Source organism: Mustela nigripes, chromosome 2 (assembly GCF_022355385.1).
Source record: "Mustela nigripes isolate SB6536 chromosome 2, MUSNIG.SB6536, whole genome shotgun sequence".
NCBI lineage: Eukaryota > Metazoa > Chordata > Mammalia > Carnivora > Mustelidae > Mustela > Mustela nigripes.
In genome coordinates this window covers 68,755,437-68,774,926 of record NC_081558.1, presented here as the reverse complement: position 1 = coordinate 68,774,926, position 19,490 = coordinate 68,755,437, and the positions used below count along the sequence as shown (strand labels likewise).

General features: G+C 41.3%; 1 protein-coding gene across 1 annotated transcript in view; it reads right to left on the bottom strand.

Moving 5' to 3' along the window:
• LOC132010467 (zinc finger protein 852-like) overlaps positions 1-14,944 on the bottom strand; it is a 31,881-nt gene extending 16,937 nt beyond the window's left edge. Inside the window, exons 1-2 of the mRNA XM_059388315.1 lie at positions 14,865-14,944; positions 13,693-13,821 (exon numbers count right to left, since the gene is read on the bottom strand). Of these exons, the coding sequence (XP_059244298.1) occupies positions 13,693-13,821; positions 14,865-14,944 (209 nt within the window). The remainder of the gene's footprint in view (positions 1-13,692; positions 13,822-14,864) is intronic.
• Between the last annotated feature and the right edge of the window lie 4,546 nt (positions 14,945-19,490).

Sequence of the window (19,490 nt, the reverse complement as noted above, 5' to 3'; positions counted from 1 at the left end):
ATCTACACATTCAATTCATTCCCTATCAAAATACTGTAAGCATTTTTCACAGAGCTGGAACTAACAGTCCATACTATATTTGTATGGAACCACAAAAGATCCTGAATGGCCAAAAGAATGTTGAAAAAGAAAACCAAATGTGGAGGCATCATAATTCCAGACTTAAGCTCTATTACAAAGCTATATCATCAAAACAGTATAGAACTGGCACAAAAAGAGATACAAAGGTCAATGGAACAGAGTAGGGAACCCAGAAACAGACCCTCAGCACTATGGTTAGCTAAACTTCCACAGAACAGGAAAGAGTATCTAACAGAAAAAAAGATAGTCACTTCAAAAAATGGTGCAGAGAAAACCAGATAGCCACACCCAGGAGAATGAAACTGGACCATTCTCTTATACCATTCACAAAGATAAACTCAAAATGGATGAAAAGACCTCAGTGTGAGATAAGAATCCATCAGAATTCTAGAGGACAAGAAAGGCAGTAACCTCTTCAACCTGAACTGCAGCTACTTCTTGCAAGACACCTCTATAAAGGCAAGGGAAACAAAAGCAAATATGAATAGGGCTTCATCAGCATAAAAAGCTTTTGTACGGGGCACCTGGGTGGCTCAGTGGGTTAAAGCCTCTGCCTTTGGCTCAGATCATGATCCCAGGGTCCTGGGATCAAGCCCTGCATCAGGCTCTATGCTCAGCGAGGATCCTGCTTCTCCCCTTCTCTCTCTGTCTGCCTCTCTGCCTACTTGTCATCACTGTCTGTCAAATAAATAAATAAAATCTAAAAAAAAAAAAAAAAAGCTTTTGCACAACAAAGGAAACAGTTGACAAAACGGAAAGGCAACCTATGGGAGGGGAGAAGATATTTGCAAATGTCTTATCAGACAGTGTCCAAAATCTATAACTCATCAAACTCAGAAATAGTGCCATTTACAATAACATGGATGGAATTAGAGAGTATTATGCTAGGTGAAATAAGTTAGTCAGAGAAAGACATATGTCATATGCTTTCACCAATGTGGAATTTAAGAAACAAAACAGATGAACATAAGGGAAGGGGAGGAAAAATAAAATAAGATGAAAACAGAGAAGGAGGCAAACCATAAGAGATTCTTATCTATTCTATCTATTCTAGCTATTTATCTATTCTAGCAAATACTGAGGATTGCTGAAGGGAAGGTGGGCGGGGGGATGTGGTAATTTGGGGATAGGCATTATGGAGGGTACTTGATGTGATGAGCACTGGGTGTTATATGCAACTGATGACTCACTAAATTTGAAGCTGGTGATACATTACATATTAACTAAATTGTATTTAAATAAATTTGTAAAAATACCAGCAGCAGTTTTCAAAGAGCCAGAACAAGCATTTCTAAATTTGTATGGGATGACAAAAATCCCCAAACAGCTAAAGCAATACTGAAAAAGAAAGACAAAGCAGGAAGCATCATGATTCCAGATTTTGAGCTATATTCATAGCTGTGATCATCAAGACAGTATGGGACTGGCACAAAAACATATAGATCAATGGAACAGAATAGAAAACCCAGAAATGGACCCACAATTCTGTGGTCAACTAACCCTGACAAAGAAGGAAAGAATTGGGGCACCTGGGTGGCTCAATGGGTTAAAGCCTCTGCCTTCAGCTCAGGTCATAATCCCAAGGTCCTGGGATCGAGCCCTGCATCGGGCTCTCTGCTCAGTGGGGAGCCTGCCTGCCCCCCTTTCTCTGCCTGCCTCTCTGCCTACTTGTGATCTCTGTCTGTCAAATAAATAAAATCTTAAAAAAAAAAAAAAGAAGAAGGAAAGAATCTTCAGTGGAAAAAAAGGCATTGTCTTCAACAAATGGTGTTGAGAAAACCAGACAGCAATACGCAGAAGAATGAAACTGGACCACTTCTTTATACTATACACACATATAAATTCAAAAGGGGTGAAAAACCTCAATGTGAGACAGGAATCCATCAAAGTACTAGAGAAGAACAAGACAGCTACCTCTTTGATCTCAGCCACAGTAACTTCTTGTTAGACATGTCTCCAAAGGCAAGAGAAATAAAGGCAAAAATGAACTACCAGGAATTCAAGATTAAAAAACTTTGCACAGCAAATGAAACAGCTGACATAACTAAAAGGCAACCTATGGGACAGGAGAAGATATTTGCAAATGACATACCACATAAAAGGCTAAAAAGAACTTACCAAACTCAACACCAAAAACACAAAGAATCCAAAAAAAAAAACAAAAAACAAAAAACAAAACAACCCCAAGACCCACAAAGAAAAACAGAAAATAAAAGGGCAGAAGACAGGAACAGACACTTCTCCAAAGAAGATATCTTCTTTGATAGCCAACAGGCACATAAACAGATGCTCAACATCACTTGGAATCACTTGGCATCAGGGAAATAAAAATCAAAAGTGTGATAATATATCACCTCACACCTGTCAGAATGGTTAAATTAGTAACACAGAAACAGCAAGTGTAGCTAAGGATGTGGAGAAAGGGGAACCCCCTTGCACTGCTGGTGGGAATGCAAATTGGTGCAGCCACTGTGGAAAATAGTATGGATATTTCCCCCAAAAGTTAAAAACAGAACTACTTTACAATCCAGCAATTGCATTGCTAGGTATTTACCCAAAGGTTACAAAAATGCAGATTCAAAAGGGTACATGTCGCCTGATGTTCCAGTATTATTAACAATAGCCAAGCATGGATTGAGCCCAAATATCCACTGACTGATGAAGGGATAAAGATATGGTATATACATACAATGGATTACTCAGCCATCAAAATGAATGAAATCTTTCCATTTGCAATGAAATGGATAGAGCTAGAGTGCATTATGGTAAGCAAAATAAGTCAGCCAGAGAAGGACAAATTCCATAAAATTTCACTTATATGAAGAATTTAAGAAACAAAACAGATAAACATATGGGAAGGAGAAAGAAAAGAGGGAGGGAATAAACCATGAGACTCATAGAGAACAAACTGAGGGTTGACAGAAGGAGGTGGGTGGTGGATTGGGTTAGATGGGTGATGGGTATTAACAAGGGCACCTGGTGTGTTGAGCACTGGGGGTTATATGGAAGTGATGAATTATTATATTTGACTTCTGAAAATACTATTAGACTACATGTTAAATAACTAGAATTTAAATAAAAAATTGAGGAAAAAATAGGGGTACCTGGGCAGCTCAGTTGGTTAAGCATTTGCCTTCAACTCAGGGCATGATTCTCAGAGCTCCCTGCTCAGCAGGGAGTCTGCTTCTCCCTCTCCCTCCCTCCCTCCCTCCCTTCCTCTCTCTCAAATAAATACAGGATATCTTTTTTTAAAAATCAACAATAAATAAGTAAGAAAATGAGTTAAGGAAACTTAGCAACACCTTCAAGCATAGTAACATTTGCATGGTAGGGACGCAGAATGAGAAGAGAGAGAAAAGGGAGCAGAACATGCATTTGAAAAAAAGCTGAAAACTTCCCAAATCTGGGGAAGGAAAGAGAAAACAAAAATCTAGATCCAGGAGGTAAAGAGAGCCCCCCCCCCAAAAAAATTAACAAAGGAGGTCCACAACAAGACACATAATAACTAAAATGGCAAAAACCAGTGATAAAGAGAGTTTTAAAAGCAGCAAAAGAGAAGAAAACACATAAGTGAAACTCTATAAGGTTATCAGTGGATTCTTCAGGAAAAACTCTGAACACCAGAAGGGAGTGATATCATATATTCAAAGTGCTGAAAGGAAAAACTCTGCAGCCAAAGAATAGTCTATCCAGGAAGGCTATCATTAAAAATAGGTGAGACAGAGTTTCCTGGTCAAAAAAAGTTTAAAGGAATTTATCACCACTAAACCAAACTTACAAGATGTATCAAATGGGACTTTCTGAGCAGAAAGGAAAGACCATAAAGAGGAGTAAGCAGAGTAGGAAGCAAAATGAAGTAAATTAAGTATACATATAACATTAAGGCAAGAAATTCACAAAATATAAGGATATTAAGTATGACATCATACACCTAAAACAAGAAATTTAGTGCTTTTAGAATGGGTTCAAACTTAAGCAACTGTCCACTTAATGTAGAGTGCTACATATAAAATGTTATATATAAACCTAACGGTAACCACACATCAAACCTGGTAACAAGTATGCAAAAAATAAACAGAAAGAAATCCAAGAATATCACTAAAGAAAGCCAGCAGACCCAAGAGAGAAGGGAGAGCAAAAGAAGAAAGGAACAGAAGACCTGTAAAAACAAACATAAAACAAGTAACAAAATGGCAATAAACACATACCTATCAATAATTACTTTGACTGTAAATGGACTAAATGCTCTAATCAAAAGATACTGGTGATGGAATAGACAAAAACCCAAGACCCATCTATATGCTGCCTACAAGACATTCGTTTCAGCCCTAAAGACACGGGCAGATTCGAAGTGAAGGAACGGAGAAGCACTTATCATGCAAATGGAAGTGAAAAGAAAACCAAGGTAGCAATACTTTTATCAGACAAACTGACTTTAAAACAAATACTGACAGTAGACAAAGAAGGACACTACATAATTATAAAGCGGACAATCTAACAAAAAAATACAGCAACTGTAAATATTTATGTAGCCAATACAGGAGAACATAAATACATAAAGGAGGTAATAATAACCATAACAGAGAAAATTTATAGTTGTACATACCAAGGAACTTTAACAACACACATCAATAGATAGAGGATCTAAAAAGAAAACCAAAAAGTAAACAATGGATATGAATGACACATCAGACCACATGGATCTCAAGATATATTCAGAATATTCCAACCTAAAACAGCAGATTATGCATTCTTTTCAGGTACACATGGAACATTCTCCAGAACAGATCAAATGTTAGGTCACAAAACAAGTTTCAACAAATTCCAAAAGATCCAAGTTATACCATGTAATTTTCTGACCACAATGTACGAAACTAGAAGTTATATACAAGAAAAACTGAAAAGAACACAAATACATGGAAATAACAGGTGAATAATTAATAGATTAACCAAGAAATCAAAAAAGAAATAAAAAAAATACATGGAGGAAAACGGAAATGAAAACACAACAGTCCAGAATCTTTGGGATGCAGCAAAAGCTTTTCCAAGAGGGAAGTTAACAATAATACAAGCCCACCTCAACAATAGAGAAAAATCTCAGACAAAAAAAATTAACCTTATATTTAAAGGAGCTAAAAAAGTAAAGATTAGAGAAAATCCATAAGAAGTAAGGAAGGAGGAAGGAAAGAAACAGAACAGATCAATAAAACAAAGATCTCATTCTTTGAAAAGATCAACAAAATTGATAAACCTTTTGTCAGACTTACTGTGAGAGAGAGGACTCAAACAAACACAGAAATGAAAGGGGAGAAACACCACCACAAAATTAAAAAGGTTTATAAAACAAAAATTATATCCCAACAAATTGAACAACATAGAGAAATGGATACTTTTCTAGAAATATGTAACCTCTCAAAACTGAATCAGGAAGAAATAGAAAATTTAAGCAGACAAATTACCAGAAATCAAATTGTTCAGTAATCAAAAAACTCCCAACAAACAAAAGTCCAGGACCAGATGGTTTCAGAGGGGGAATTCTACCAACATTTAGAGAAGAGCTCATATCTATTCTTTTCAAACTATTCCCAAAAAATGGAAAAAGGAAGGAAAGTTTCCAAATTTATTCTGTGAGACCAGCATTTCCCTGATACCAAAACCAAATAAATACACCATTAAAAAAAGAGAACTACAGGCCAGTATCCCTGATGAACAGAGATACACAAGTCCTCAATAAAATAATAGCAAACTAATTCCAACAACGTATTAAAATAATCATTCACCATGAACAAGTGGAATTTATTCAAGTGTGATTCATTAGTCACAAATCAGTGTGATACATCACATCAACAAGAGAAAAAACAAAAACCATATGATCATTTCTAAAGATGCAGAAAAAGTGACGAAGTATTAAAAAAAACCCACACCACAACAAAGTAGGTGTAAAGGGAACATACCTCAACATAATAAAGGTCATATATGAAAAACCCACAGCTAACATAAATGAAGAAAAACTGAGAGCTTTCTACCTAAGAGTAGGAAAAAGATGTCCCCTCTTACCACTTTAATTCCACATAGTACTACAAATCCTAGCCAAAATAATCAGACCAAAAAAAAAAAAAAAAAAAAAAAAAATCCATCAGTAAGAATGAAATAAAATTTTCACTATTTGTGAATGACATGATATTATATATATTTAAAAAAACCCTAAAGATTAAAAAAAAAAGAAGAAAAACTACCAGAATTAATAGATGAATTCAGTAAGGCTGCAGGACACAAAATCACTATACAGAAAAATCCACTGCATATTTATACACTAATAATGAAGCAACACACAGAGAAATTAAGAAAACAATGTCAGGTTGCCTGGATGGCACAATCGGTTGGGCATCCAACTCTTGGATTCAGGTCAGGTCGTGATTTCAGAGTCGTAAGATCTGGTCCTACATGGGGCTCCCCAATCAGCATGGAGTCTGTCTGAAATCTCTCTTTCTCTACCTTTGCTCCTCCCATTTGTGCGCTCTTTCTCTCCCTCTAACATAAATAAATCTTTAAAAAAAAAAAAAAAAAGGAAAAAATCCTATTAATCCTATTCACAATTGCACCAAATACAATAACATATCTAGGAATACACTTAACCAGAGAGATGAAAGACCTGTACTGTGAAAACTATAAAACACCAATGAAAGAAACTGAAGATAATATAATTAGAAAGATATTCCATGCTCATGGATTGGGAGAACAAATTTTATTAAAATGTGGATACTACCCCAAGTAACTTACATACTTAATATAGTTCTTACCAAAATACAAAAGCATTTTTCACAGAACCAGAACAATCCTAAAAATTTGTACAGAACCACAAAAGACCCTAAATAGCCAAAGCAACCTTGAAAAAGAACACACTGAAGGCATCAGAATCCCAGATTTCAAGTTATACTACAAAACTGTAGTAATCAAAATAGTTGGAATCACACACAATAAAATATTATTCTCATTTGCAACAACATGAATGGATCTAGAGAGTATAATGGAACACAACAGAAAACCTAGAAATAATCTCATGATTATATGGTCAATTGATCTTTGACAAAGGAGGCAAGAATATGCAATAGGAAGTAGTTTCTCCAGCAAATGGTGCTGGGAAAACTGTGAGAGCCACACACAAAAGACTGAAACTGGACCACTTTCTTACATCATATACAAAAATAAACTCAAAGTGGACTGAGCACCTAAATGTGAGACTGAAACAAAAATCCCATGAGACAGCACAGGGGATAATTCTCTGAAATTGGCTGTAGCAACATTTTTCTACATGGGTCTCCTGAGGCAAGGGGAGCAAAAGCAAAAATAAACTGTTGGTATCACATCAAATAAAAGGTTTCTGCACAGTAAAGGAAAAAATTAACAAAACTAAAAGAAACCTACTGAACGGGAAAAAATATTTGCAAATGACATATCTGATAAAGCGTTAGTATCCAAAATATATTAAGATCTAATAAAACTCAATACCAAAAGAAAAGAAAATAATCCAACTTGAAAATGGGCAGAAGGCATGAACAGACATTCTTCTGAAAAAGATATCCAGATGGCCAGCAGACATGAAAAGAGGCTCAACATAACTTATCTTCAGGGAAATGCAAATCATTACCACATGAGATGTTACCTCACATCTGTCAGAATGGCTAAAATAAAAAACACAAGAAATAACAACTGTTGGCCAGGATGTGGAGAAAAAGGTACACTCATGTACTATTGGTAGGAATGCAATCTGGTGCAGTCACTCTGGAAAACAGTTTGGAGGTTTCTCAAAAGATTAAAAATAGAATTACCATACAATATAGTTAATTTACTACTGGGTATTTATCCAAAGAATACAAAAACACTAATTCAAAGAAATATGTGCACCTCTATGTTTATTGCACTTACAATAACCAAATTGGGGAAGCAATCCAAGTAGATGAATGGATAAAGATGTGGAGAGTGTGTGTGTGTGTATACATATATACACACGCATGTATACAGTAAAATATTACTCTCATTTGCAACAACATGAATGGATCTAGAGAGTATAATGTTAAGTGAAATAAATCAGTCAGAAAGGATCAAGTATCACATGATTTCACTCATGTGGAATTTCAGAAAATAAAAAACAAATGAGTAAAGAAAAAAAGAGACCAAAAAACCACACTCTTAAATAGAAAATTGATGGTTACCAGAGGAGAGATGGGTGGAGGGAAGAGTAAAACAGGTGAAGGGGATTAAGTGTACACTTATCCTGATGAGCACTAAGTAACGTACAGAACTGTTCACTAACTGTACTGTACACCTGAAGTTAATATAACAGTGTAGGTTAATTATAGTGGAATTAATCTTTGAAAAGAGAACCCATATGGGAAAGGAAAAGAAATGGAAATATTTCTATTTGCAAATGACATGATACATATATAGGAAATCAAAAGTACTCCACTAAAAGCTATTAGAATAGAAGAGTTCAGCAAGATTGGAGGATATAAGATCAGTTTGCAAAAGTTAATAGTATTTCTATAGCAGAAACGAACAAATCAAATATAAAATTAAGAAATAATATATACTTATATTTATAATCTCATAAAAAAATAAAATACTTACAAATGAATTTTCAGAGGAAAAACAAAACTTATACCCTGAAAACTACATTGCTAGAAGAAATTAAGGATTTAAGTAAATGGAAAGATCCTCTCTCCAGGGATCAGAAAACAAAATATTGTCAAATGACAGTACTCCCAAATTATATGAAGATTCAATACAAACCCTATTAAAATCCCGTCTGGCTTCTTTACAGAAATTGAAAAACCAATCCTAACATATGGAAACTGAAGAGGCCCAGCATAGCCAACAAGATCTTGAAAAAGAATAAACTGGAAGACACACTCTTAATTTCAAAACTTAATTCATAAAGCAGCAGTCATCAAGAAAGTGTGGTGTGGGCATAAGGGCAGACATAGAGATCAATTAAATAGAATTAAGAGTCCCCAAATAAACCCATATATCTATGCTCAATTTATTTTTATTTTTTATTTATTTTTTTTAAGATTTTATTTGTTTATTTGACAGAGATCACAAGTAGACAGAGAGGCAGGCAGAGAAAGAGAGAGGGAAGCAGGCTCCCTACTGAGCAGAGAGCCTGATGCGAGACTCGATCCCAGGACCCTGAGATCATGACCTGAGCCAAAGGCAGTGGCTTAACCCACTGAGCCACCCAGGCGCCCTCAATTTATTTTTGACAAGGATGCCAAGACCACTTAAGGGGGAAAGAATAGTTTTTTCCACAAATGGTGCTGCGATAACAAAGTTTACATAAATAGGAATGAAGTTGGAACCCTAAATAATGCAATATATAAAAATTAATTCAAAATTAACTGCAGACCTACCAAAGAACTGATGAATGGATAGAGAAGAGGTAGTATAAATATAATGGATTATTACTCAGACATCAAAAAGAATGAAATCTTGCCATCTGCCAACGATGTAGATAGACCTAGATAGACCTAGGGTTTTATGCTAAGCAAAGTAGGTCAGTCAGGGAAAGACAAATACCACATGAGAGCACTCATATGTGGAATTTAAGAAACAATACAGATGAATGTAAGGGAAGGGAAAGAAAAATAAAGTAAGACAAAATCAGAGAGGGAGGCAAACCATAAGCATTCTTAACTATAGGACACAAACTGAGGGTTGCTTGAGGGGATTTAGGTGGAGGATAGTGTAAATGGGTGATGGAAGTTAAGGAAAGCACTTGATGTAATGTACACTGGACGTTATATGCAACTGATGGATAATTAAATTCTACCCTTGAAAATAATAATATACTAAATGTTAATTAAATTGATTTTAAGTAAATTAATTAATTAAATGTAGACCTAAAGATACTAGCTAAAACTATAAAACTGTAATTAGAAAAGGTAAATATACGTAAGAAAAGATAGAGGAGGAGTAAGGGACCGTATTTCAACCAGAACCCTGAATTGAGCTGGGTATCAACAAGACTCTGACCACCCACCAAATAAGCCTGAAATAAGCCTGAGAAGTAAGATGAGAATCTGGATCTATACAAACAGAATATCTCCTGCAGTTAGTTTCCAGGTATGAGGTGGGGAACAGTGATTCTGCGGGGAGATATGCAACCACCAGAAAATATAAACGGCATGCCCTATCTCAGGAAATGGAGACCCACGGCACAATAAGCACCAATTTTAAGCCTCCAAGCAGACCTTTTCTGAAGCAGCTGTCATAGAAATGTCTAAAGAGGTGGGTGAAGTATCTGGACAGCGGTGATGAGAAGACTGACAGACAGGAAACTGAGGGCAAACGCCAGGAATTTGGCAAAGGATTCCAGGCCTTTGACCAAAGAAAGGGTTAGGCCAGCTTCTACAACCTTGAACATGGAGAAGACCCTTTTGGACTCTGGATGAAAGACCCAGAGCACAGTTAAGGACATAGGAGGCCAGTGAGCTGATCCCGCAAGGTTAAATTCAGGTATCCTAATGCCTCAGGGTTTCTCCACGTCCCAACTAGCTTTTGAGAACAGAAGGAAAACTTCACTCATCCCAAACCCAGGAGGAAACCTGGGCTGATCAGGACTATTCTCCCAGAGCTTCATACCTTAATCCCAGTCTCAATCCTACAGTGAAAATGGCTTTGTAAAGCACAAGGAAAATCCCAAGCAATTATCGGGGCATTTTCCAGGGGCATTCTTTTTTTCCCTTCTTCTCTTTTCATTCTTTCTTTCCTTCTTCCTTCCCTCCCTTTCTTCAACTCATACACAATGTGATTTTGTTTTCTTTTAAAATCCTCATTAAGCAGTCTCTTACTCTTGTGTTTTTCCTACCAGTGTCAGGGTACATATGCTTTATTTTATACACTGGTAAGGAAACAAGAAAAACTGCTTCCAGTACATAACTGGAATGTTATATTAAACAAATCCATCAATTAAGAAATGAACTCAAACCTCGTGTCCCAAACTTGGGTTTCTCCATACCTTTCTCCAGTAAACGGAACTAGGGCTCCCTGGAGAAGTGGTGGTCTTCAGGGCTGGGGAGGGAAAGATACAACACAAGCATTCTGTGGTGCCAGAAAGTCAGGGAAAGACACCAAAATGGATGTGGGCACTTCAAGGGGAAACAGGAGCCAACTGCAAAGAGCGCCCAATGGCCAAGGCTAGAATAATTCAAGTAACAAAATAATATCAGCACTGCATCAGAGCTCAAAGAATACATACCCAACATCACACACTGATATAACTAACTGAATAAATAAAACAAAGGGAAACAAGGCACAACTCTTCCTCAGAAAGTATTCCAATTAATAACTGTAGGGAGAATAACAGAAATGAAAGTCACCTTTAGACCATTACACTAATAAGATCCACCAGGAAGGCTAATTAGTAGGTGAAACAGGATATTGTTATGCAAGGTCTCAAAGTATAATTGCTAGTTATAGAGGGAAAGACAGTATCTTTACAGTGGCAGACACCACTAGATCAAAATTAATATCAACAGCAATAAGACATATCGACACCATCCAATCGAAGCAGGAGAAAATGCCTGACAAAACCAAAGTGAGGAGCATTCTAAAAATACCAGCACAACATACTTCAAAAGCATCGAGGTCACGAAGAACAGGGAAAGATGGAGAGACCGTCACATACTAAAGGAAAACTTGGAGACATGACTACTAAACGCAACGAGGGATTCTAGACTGGATCCTGGAACAGAAAAAGGTCACTAGTGAGAAGCTGATGACCTCTAAATATTAAAGTCAGCAGTTTAATTAACAGTACTGCGCCACTGTGAAATTCTTAAGTTTGATGACTGTTCTGTGGTTAACTTTAACTTTAGGCAAACTGAGCGAAGACTATAAGGGAACTCTACAACTTCTGCACCCCCCTGTAAATCTACAATTACTCAAAAGAAAAAAGTTTTTTTGAATTGAGGAAGTGTGTTACCGTTTTTCTCTGATTTACTTTTTTTCTTAGCTTAAAAATTAACTTGGCAATCAAAGATACCAAATACTGTCATTCTTGTCTCCAATTTACAGTCATTCTTTTATTAACTTAACAATATCTATTGAGCACCTACTATGCCCCAGGCACTAAGGTCTCTGTGGTGAATGATACAAAATAATAATAATAATAATGATACCGCCTTCCAGAGCTCACAGGAGGACAGCCAATGAAGTGTAGATATGTTAAGAGGTATGTTACAGTGTCCAGAGCAATGCAGTTTAATAAAACAAGAAAGGAGGCTAAAAGTTTTAAGATCTGGGAAGGAAAACATTCTGATCATTACCACCCACAGGAAGGATTACGGTTTTTAACCAAACTTTGTCTGCCTTTCTCCAGCATTAACATGACATGTAAGAGCACCCTTATTCACCAGACTCTCCGTATACCCAGAGATACAGACACGTGCCAACAGACGCCAAGTCCTCTGAAATTCATTCCTCAAATTACAACTAAAGCCACTTGCTGACATCTCCCTGCAAATTTTCACTCTTGAACTACAAAGAGTTTGAAACAGGATGGTGTTCTCTCCTGGCCACCACTTTTAACCTAGAAGGAGACCATTCTCTGATTACCGAGGCCTATGCAAGTCAGAGACAGTACAGTAGTTTTAAGTTAGAGCTGTACCTTCTGTTTAAATATTCCCCTTTATTAAAATAAAATCTGTAAAAAAAAAAAAAAAAAAAAAAAAACCCTATATTACAAAAATAAAAACCTCCCTCTCGGACACTTCACTTTTCATTCTGAAAAGAGACAATCACCCTAATAAACAAGACTGCTATTTTTCTTCACAAACGTCACTTGTTGCGCTTTATGTAACACAGCTTAATGCAATGTGTGCTAAGGAAAATAAACTGCAAACAAAATGTTTTCTATCCATCACAGTCAGAAATATGTCTTAGTGATGCCATAATGCTGACACCAATTCTGACCACCAAGTGAACAAATGCATTCCGCCGGAATTTTCAAGAGGCAAGAGTATGACTGTGCTTAATGCCACTGAATGATGCCACACTTTAAAATGGTTAAAATGGTAAATTTTATTGTAGCCTACGGTAAATAATATGCATATCTTATCACAGCATTACTGTATCACAAGAATACTAAAAGAAGTTTTTAAAAGCAATGGTATGATCCAATTTCGTAATAAACAAACAAACATATATTTATGTATATGAGTTTCCATAATTGTGAACAAATTTATACTGTCAAGAAGCATCCAGACGAAACTATTTGCGGTTACTCTTACTTTTCTGGCACTCACCCGCGTCACCTAATTGTCCATAATGAGTAGCTTTGTTCGCGTAATTGGGAGAAAGAATAAAGCGCAGAAGCCATTACTCCCAACTCCCTGCCCCGGGCTGCAAAGCACTTCCAGATACGCGCCTCCCCGAGGCGGGCACCGGCTTCCCCGCTAAACCACCCGCCCCGGGCGCAGCCTCCAGGCCCGGCCTCAGCCGCCTCCCGCCCCTCTACTCTCAGACCGGGAGGGGCCAAACATCCCCGCCGCCCTCCGAACCCTGCGCCAGCCAGCCGACCCCGACGCCCCAGCGCCCCGCCCGGCCGCTCACCGCCTCCCCAGGCCCCCGCCAGCTCGTCCTGCGACCACACCACCGGGCCACGGCCTGTCGCCCCGCGCCGGTCTCTCCGTCAGCCCCGGGCGCGCACGCGCGCCGCCGCCCGGATCCTCCGCAGCCTCTCTAGGAAGTCGGGAGGGCCAGCGTCTCGGCTTCTCCCTGGCGCCGGTGCAATATCCGCCAGCCTGTGAGCGCCTGGCTGGTCCCCAACACTCCCCCCCACACACACACTCGCGCCCGGGCGCCTGCCCTCCACTCGTCAATCCAATGCCCTGTCAGGCTCCAGAGCTCTACGGGCCTTGCCCACTTTGACCACATCCCTTGCAAGTGTGTGCCTCGCTGCCCTCCAGGCCTTCTTCTCCCCACCCCCGCGCCCCCCCAGAACAGGATCCAAAACCAGAGGTCAAAATAGGGAGGCACTAAGTTCTAGCTGACTGGTTCTGGCCAAAGGGAGAGTTGTTAAGGGGGCCACTCATTGTATCTAGGGGTACTTGCTGATTTCCGACCACAGGGGCACAAAAACGGTACCTTCCCGTGGCTTCGGGGGATTTTCTTCTGAACAAAATTCAACTGAGTACATTTTAAAGATCTCATTGGCTTTTATTCAAGAGTTCACCAATAGGGCAGCATCCAGTCTAGCAGACAGAAAGAAAGGAGCTGGAAGCACTATACAAGGGTGGACTTATATAGTAGACTGGTTATTGCAATGTGACTTTCCTAATGTTATATTCTGAGCAGCGAGTTATAAAGACGGACACCATATTCAGCAGGCCAAATTGAGGAGTGTTTATTAAAAAACCCGGGGCTGCGAGAGGGCTCATGTACTCCAAAATCTCACAGCCCCGAATGAGCTTAGGGGTTGTAATGCCGGATGCGTTGTACGCCCACCTTAAAAGACCACCAGAGACGCAAGTCAAAGCCAAACAGCAGGGGTCGTTTACTGCGAGTTCGAATCCGGACACTCGTTGCTGGTGACGCTGAGAGGTCCTTAAAGTGCAGGGTTTTTATAAGCAGGTACAAACAAGTTTTGGGGTGGGGTACAAACAAGTTAAAAAATCATACCTGGTGTTGGTTGATTGGTGTTGGGAGCCCGCACCCGCCTTAAGCAAGCATTTGAACAGAAGCAAAAGTAGCTAGTTAGCCGCGCATTGAGCAAGGACTTTTACAGAAGCAAAAGTAGCTGGTTGATAACTCTTTCGGGCGTAAACAAGTTTCGGGTGGGGTGAGGTTTGTCCAGGCCTTTCATCTCCCCCTCTCTCAAGGACCTGAGGAGCCAATCTTGGATCCTCCGTGGGCATGAGTGCAGTCGTTGTCATGTAAGTCTAGGGGCTGGTATTGCTGTCTTAAGACCAGAGTTTGCACTGTCTGGAGGCGTTGATTGACAAAAGTTACCAGGCGGTTTAAAATGTATGGTCCAAAAGTTAACAGGAGGAGTAAGATACAGATGGGTCCCAGCAAGGAAGAGATTAAGGTCGTTATCCAAGGGGATGAGGCAAACCAGGATTGGAATAAGCCCTTTGTTGCCTCTCGCTCCTTTTTCCACTTTGCCAACCCTTCTCTCACCTTAGCCATAGAATCTTTGACTACTCCTGAGTGATCAACATAGAAACAACATTCCTCCTTAAGGGCAGCACAGAGGCCCCCCTGTTGGAGGAATAGGAGATCTAACCCCTGTCTGTTTTGTAGGACTACTTCCACTAACGAGCTGATTGACTCTTGCAACTTTGAGATGGATAATTCTAGCTCCTGTATATCTGCATCTATGGCTTCTCGCAGGCCCTGATAGTGGTGTTGTTGTGAGATTAAGGCTGAGGTTCCAGTGGCTACCCGGGCAGTTCCTAGTCCTAGCCCCAGGATGAGTGCAAGAGTCAAGCTTACGGGTTCTCTCTTAACCCTGTGTGGTCCTCCCTCCCAGTATGAAATCACGTCCTCATAGGGGTGGTAGATTAGGCGAGGTACAAGATGCACCAGAACACAATAGTCTTTAGTTCGGTTCAGTGCTGACAGATGGATGCATGGGGTAAGTCCAGAGGCACAGGCCCACCAGGTGTTTTGGGGTGGTATTAGATATTTTTCTGTGTCATTTATGGCTATAGTCTGGTTGCAGATGTGGGAATGTTCTGGTGGGACCTGTCCTATACAAGTCCCTTGTCCGCTTATGGCCGTTATAGTTAGGCGATGGTTGGAGTTAGACCAACGACACACAGAAGGTGAACTGGAGCTATTATAACTTCCAGAAGTGGCCAAGCCCTCATAAAAGGGGGGTTATGTTTCATAACACAACCAGCAGGACTCTGTGGCACTAGGATTAGTATAGTTTAGGACTTGAAAGGCATACTGAACTAGTTGGGTTAGGCGGGTGGGGGTGTCTTTTGGCCTAGGGCCCGTTACTACTACAGGCAGCTTTTCGGGGCTTGGGAGGGTTGGTTGGGCCATGTGTGTGGGTAAGTGGTGTTGGCCTTGGCCTTGGTCTCTGGGGAGGCAAGGCGAGAACTGGATTGGGTCCTATGGCTACCGGAGGCTCAAGGGGGGCAATGAAGAGTCTAATTCCAAATAGAGCTCCGGGATCTTTGGGGCCCAATCTAGTCTTTTCAAAAAGTCTTAGCCCCCAGAATAGCATTCCAGAGCTCCATCTGGTGTCTTTCTGTCCTAGGGGAGTAAAGGAAATGATTACTGGATTACACATTCCTTCGATACCTTTACCAAAATTTTTGGAGCACCGCTTGGTAGTGGGTAGCCTTTTGACTGTTATGAGGTCTTGTTTGTATGGTGGGGTCCACTAAGTGTGCCCTGTGGAGACACAGCTCCATGACGAGCAATAAAAGTTAGAGTCTCCCCCACATTGCCATGCTCTCTTTGGTGGATGGCCAGGACAGACGTAAAAGTGATGTTTGCTTATGAAGGTTTCGTCCCAGATTAGGTGGAGGAGTTTAGCTAAGTCAAAGGTTAGGGAGGGAAACCATGTCCCCCGGGGAGCAATTTTACTGGTGGAGTTTAGAACCTCTCCATTAGCCACATTGTACACTATCCATTAGGTTAAGTGGCATGTGAGCACTGGAGGTCCCGCACCATGGCAGGAATGTAAGCAGCAGGACAGAGAGAGAGAGTTTCATATTAATTATTGAGGAAGCAGGGGGTCAGGTTTTCTGCGCAGGGTTAGTTTTAGAGGATTGTCCTTACTGCGGTCCACTGTCCAACTGACGTCCTGGTCAGGCTCCCCAATGAGATCCGACAGGGGGTCGACTGGTTTGACGTGAGCGTGGTGGACCCAGGCGGCTATGTTGTCTACTTTGATGGCTGTAGGGGTGGCCAGGATGATCTGGTAAGGTCCTTTCCACCTGGGCTGGAGGGTCTCAGGCCAATGTCGCTTGACGAGGACCCAGTCCCCCAGACGAAGTTGGTGGGGTGCAGGCAGTGGCTCTGTCTTATACAAGTCCTTCAGTTTAGGCCAAATCCTTTTGTGGACCTGCTGCAGGGCTTAGAGGGAAAACAAGAGGGAATTATCCCGGTCCGACTCTATGAGATCAGTTTTGAGTTTGGGAATGACAGGAGGAGGCCTGCCATACATGATCTCATAGGGCGTGAGCCCCAGCTTGTATGGGGTGTTGCATACCCGATACAGAGCGTAGGGGAGTAGAGCCACCCAGTTAGCGCCAGTCTCCATGGTCAATTTAGCAAGGGTCCCTTTTAAGGTTCTATTCATTCTCTCTACCTGTCCTGAGCTCTGGGGTCTATATGCACAATGCAATTTCCAATTAACCCCAAGTATGGAAGCCAGTCCCTGACTTACCTTAGAAAGGAAGGCTGGCCCATTATCTGATCCTATTACAACAGGAAAGCCATACCTGGACAGGATGTCCTCAAGTAGTTTCTTTGTTACAACCTGTGCTGTTTCGTGCTTGGTTGGGAAAGCCTCAGTCCAACTTGAAAAGGTATCTATGAACACCAGTAAATACTTATAGCCATATTTTCCAGGCTTTACCTCTGTAAAGTCTATTTCCCAGTAGGCTCCCGGCAGGGTCCCCCTTTCTCGGGATCCGGCTGCAGCAGGATGTGGGTGAGCATTCTGGAAACGGCAGGCTGCACAGCTTGAGGTAATCTTCTCTGTCTTCCTGGTGATATCTTTGATGAGTAGTTTGGATTGCCTTATAGGAGCCTGAAGTCTTTTAGAACCCAAGTGGGTCGTGCGATGAATTCGCTCCAAGACTGTCTGCCCCAAGGCCTCGGGGAGGATGATGTTATCCTTGGCATCCCGTCACCAACCATCCTGGATCTGTCATTGGGAGTTTGCACATCCAGGCGATGTCCTCTCCAGAGTACTTGGGGTGAGGTGGCAGTTCTCGGGGCCCTGGGTCAGGCAGCTGTATAGGCAACACTGGAATGGTCCTGTGGGCTATCTGGCGAGCAGTCTGGTCAGCAAGGTTGTTTCCCCAGGAAACCAGATCGTTTGGTTTCTGGTGGCCGGGGCAGTGTACTATGGCCAGTTTCTTGGGGGCCCAGATGGCCGTTAGTCGGGCCAAAATTTCGTCCCTGTTTTTAATGTGTTTCCCCTTGGCGGTGAGTAACCCCCTTTCTCTGTAAATTGCTCCATGGATGTGGGCTGTGGCAAAGGCATATCGACTGTCCATGTACACAGTCATCCGGAGGCCCTGCCCCAACTTTAGGGCCTGAGTCAGGGTGATTAACCCAACTCTTTGTGCTGAGGTGCCCGGAGGCAATGCCTCTGCCCAAATAACCTCTGTTTCAGATGTCACCGCGGCCCCTGCATACCTTTGTCCTTGGTGAACGAAGCTGCTGCCATCAGTGAACCAGACAACTTCGGCATCCATCAGGGGGTAGTCCTGCAGGTCTTCTCGTAGCCCAAAAGTCTGGGCCAATATGTCGGCGCAGTCATGGAGGGGTGCATCCAAGTCCAGGTCAGGTAACAGGGATGCAGGGTTTAGGGCCCGAGGGGAAGTGTAGGTTATTCTTAAGGGGTTCAGTAGCAGTCCTTGGTAATGGACCAAGCGAGCATTACTCATCCATCGGTCTGGAGGTTGTTTAAGGACACCTTCAATAGCATGCGGGATGGTCACATGTAATTCTTGACCCATGGACAGCTTATCGGTGTCCTTTACCATTAGGGCAGTGGCTGCTATCATCTGCAGGCAAGGGGGCCACCCGGCTGCCACGGGGTCTAATTTCTTTGAAAGGTATGCTACGGGCCTAGGCCAGGGGCCTAGACTTTGAGTCAGTACTGCCTTAGCCACCCCATTATGCTTATCCACAAACAGGTGGAACGGTTTAGAAATGTCTGGTATACCCAGAGCTGGGGCAGAGAGGAGGGCCTTTTTTATCTGCTGGAAGGCTCATTGTGCCTCCTCCATCCATTCAAAATCCTGCTGGTTTCTGGAAGCTGCGTACAGAGGCTTGGCCATCTCGGCGAAGCCCGGTATCCATAGTGGGCAGTATCCTGCTGTCCCCAGGAACTCTCTTACCTGGCGTGGTGAGGTAGGTCGGGGGATGCGGAGCACAGTGTCCTTGCAGGCATCAGTGAGCCATCTTGTCCTCCTTTGAGCAAGTACCCTAGGTACACTACTTCAGGCTTACAAATCTGGGCCTTCTTTGCTGAGGCTCGGTATCCTAAGTCACCAAGGGTTCGAAGGAGGTTTTCGGTTCCTCGGAGGCAGGCTTGTTGAGTCTCTGCAGCTATTAAAAGATCATCTACATATTGCAAGAGCGTTATATCGGGATTCTGATTTCTGTACTCACTTAGATCCTCGTGGAGGGCCTCATCAAACAGGGTGGGCGAG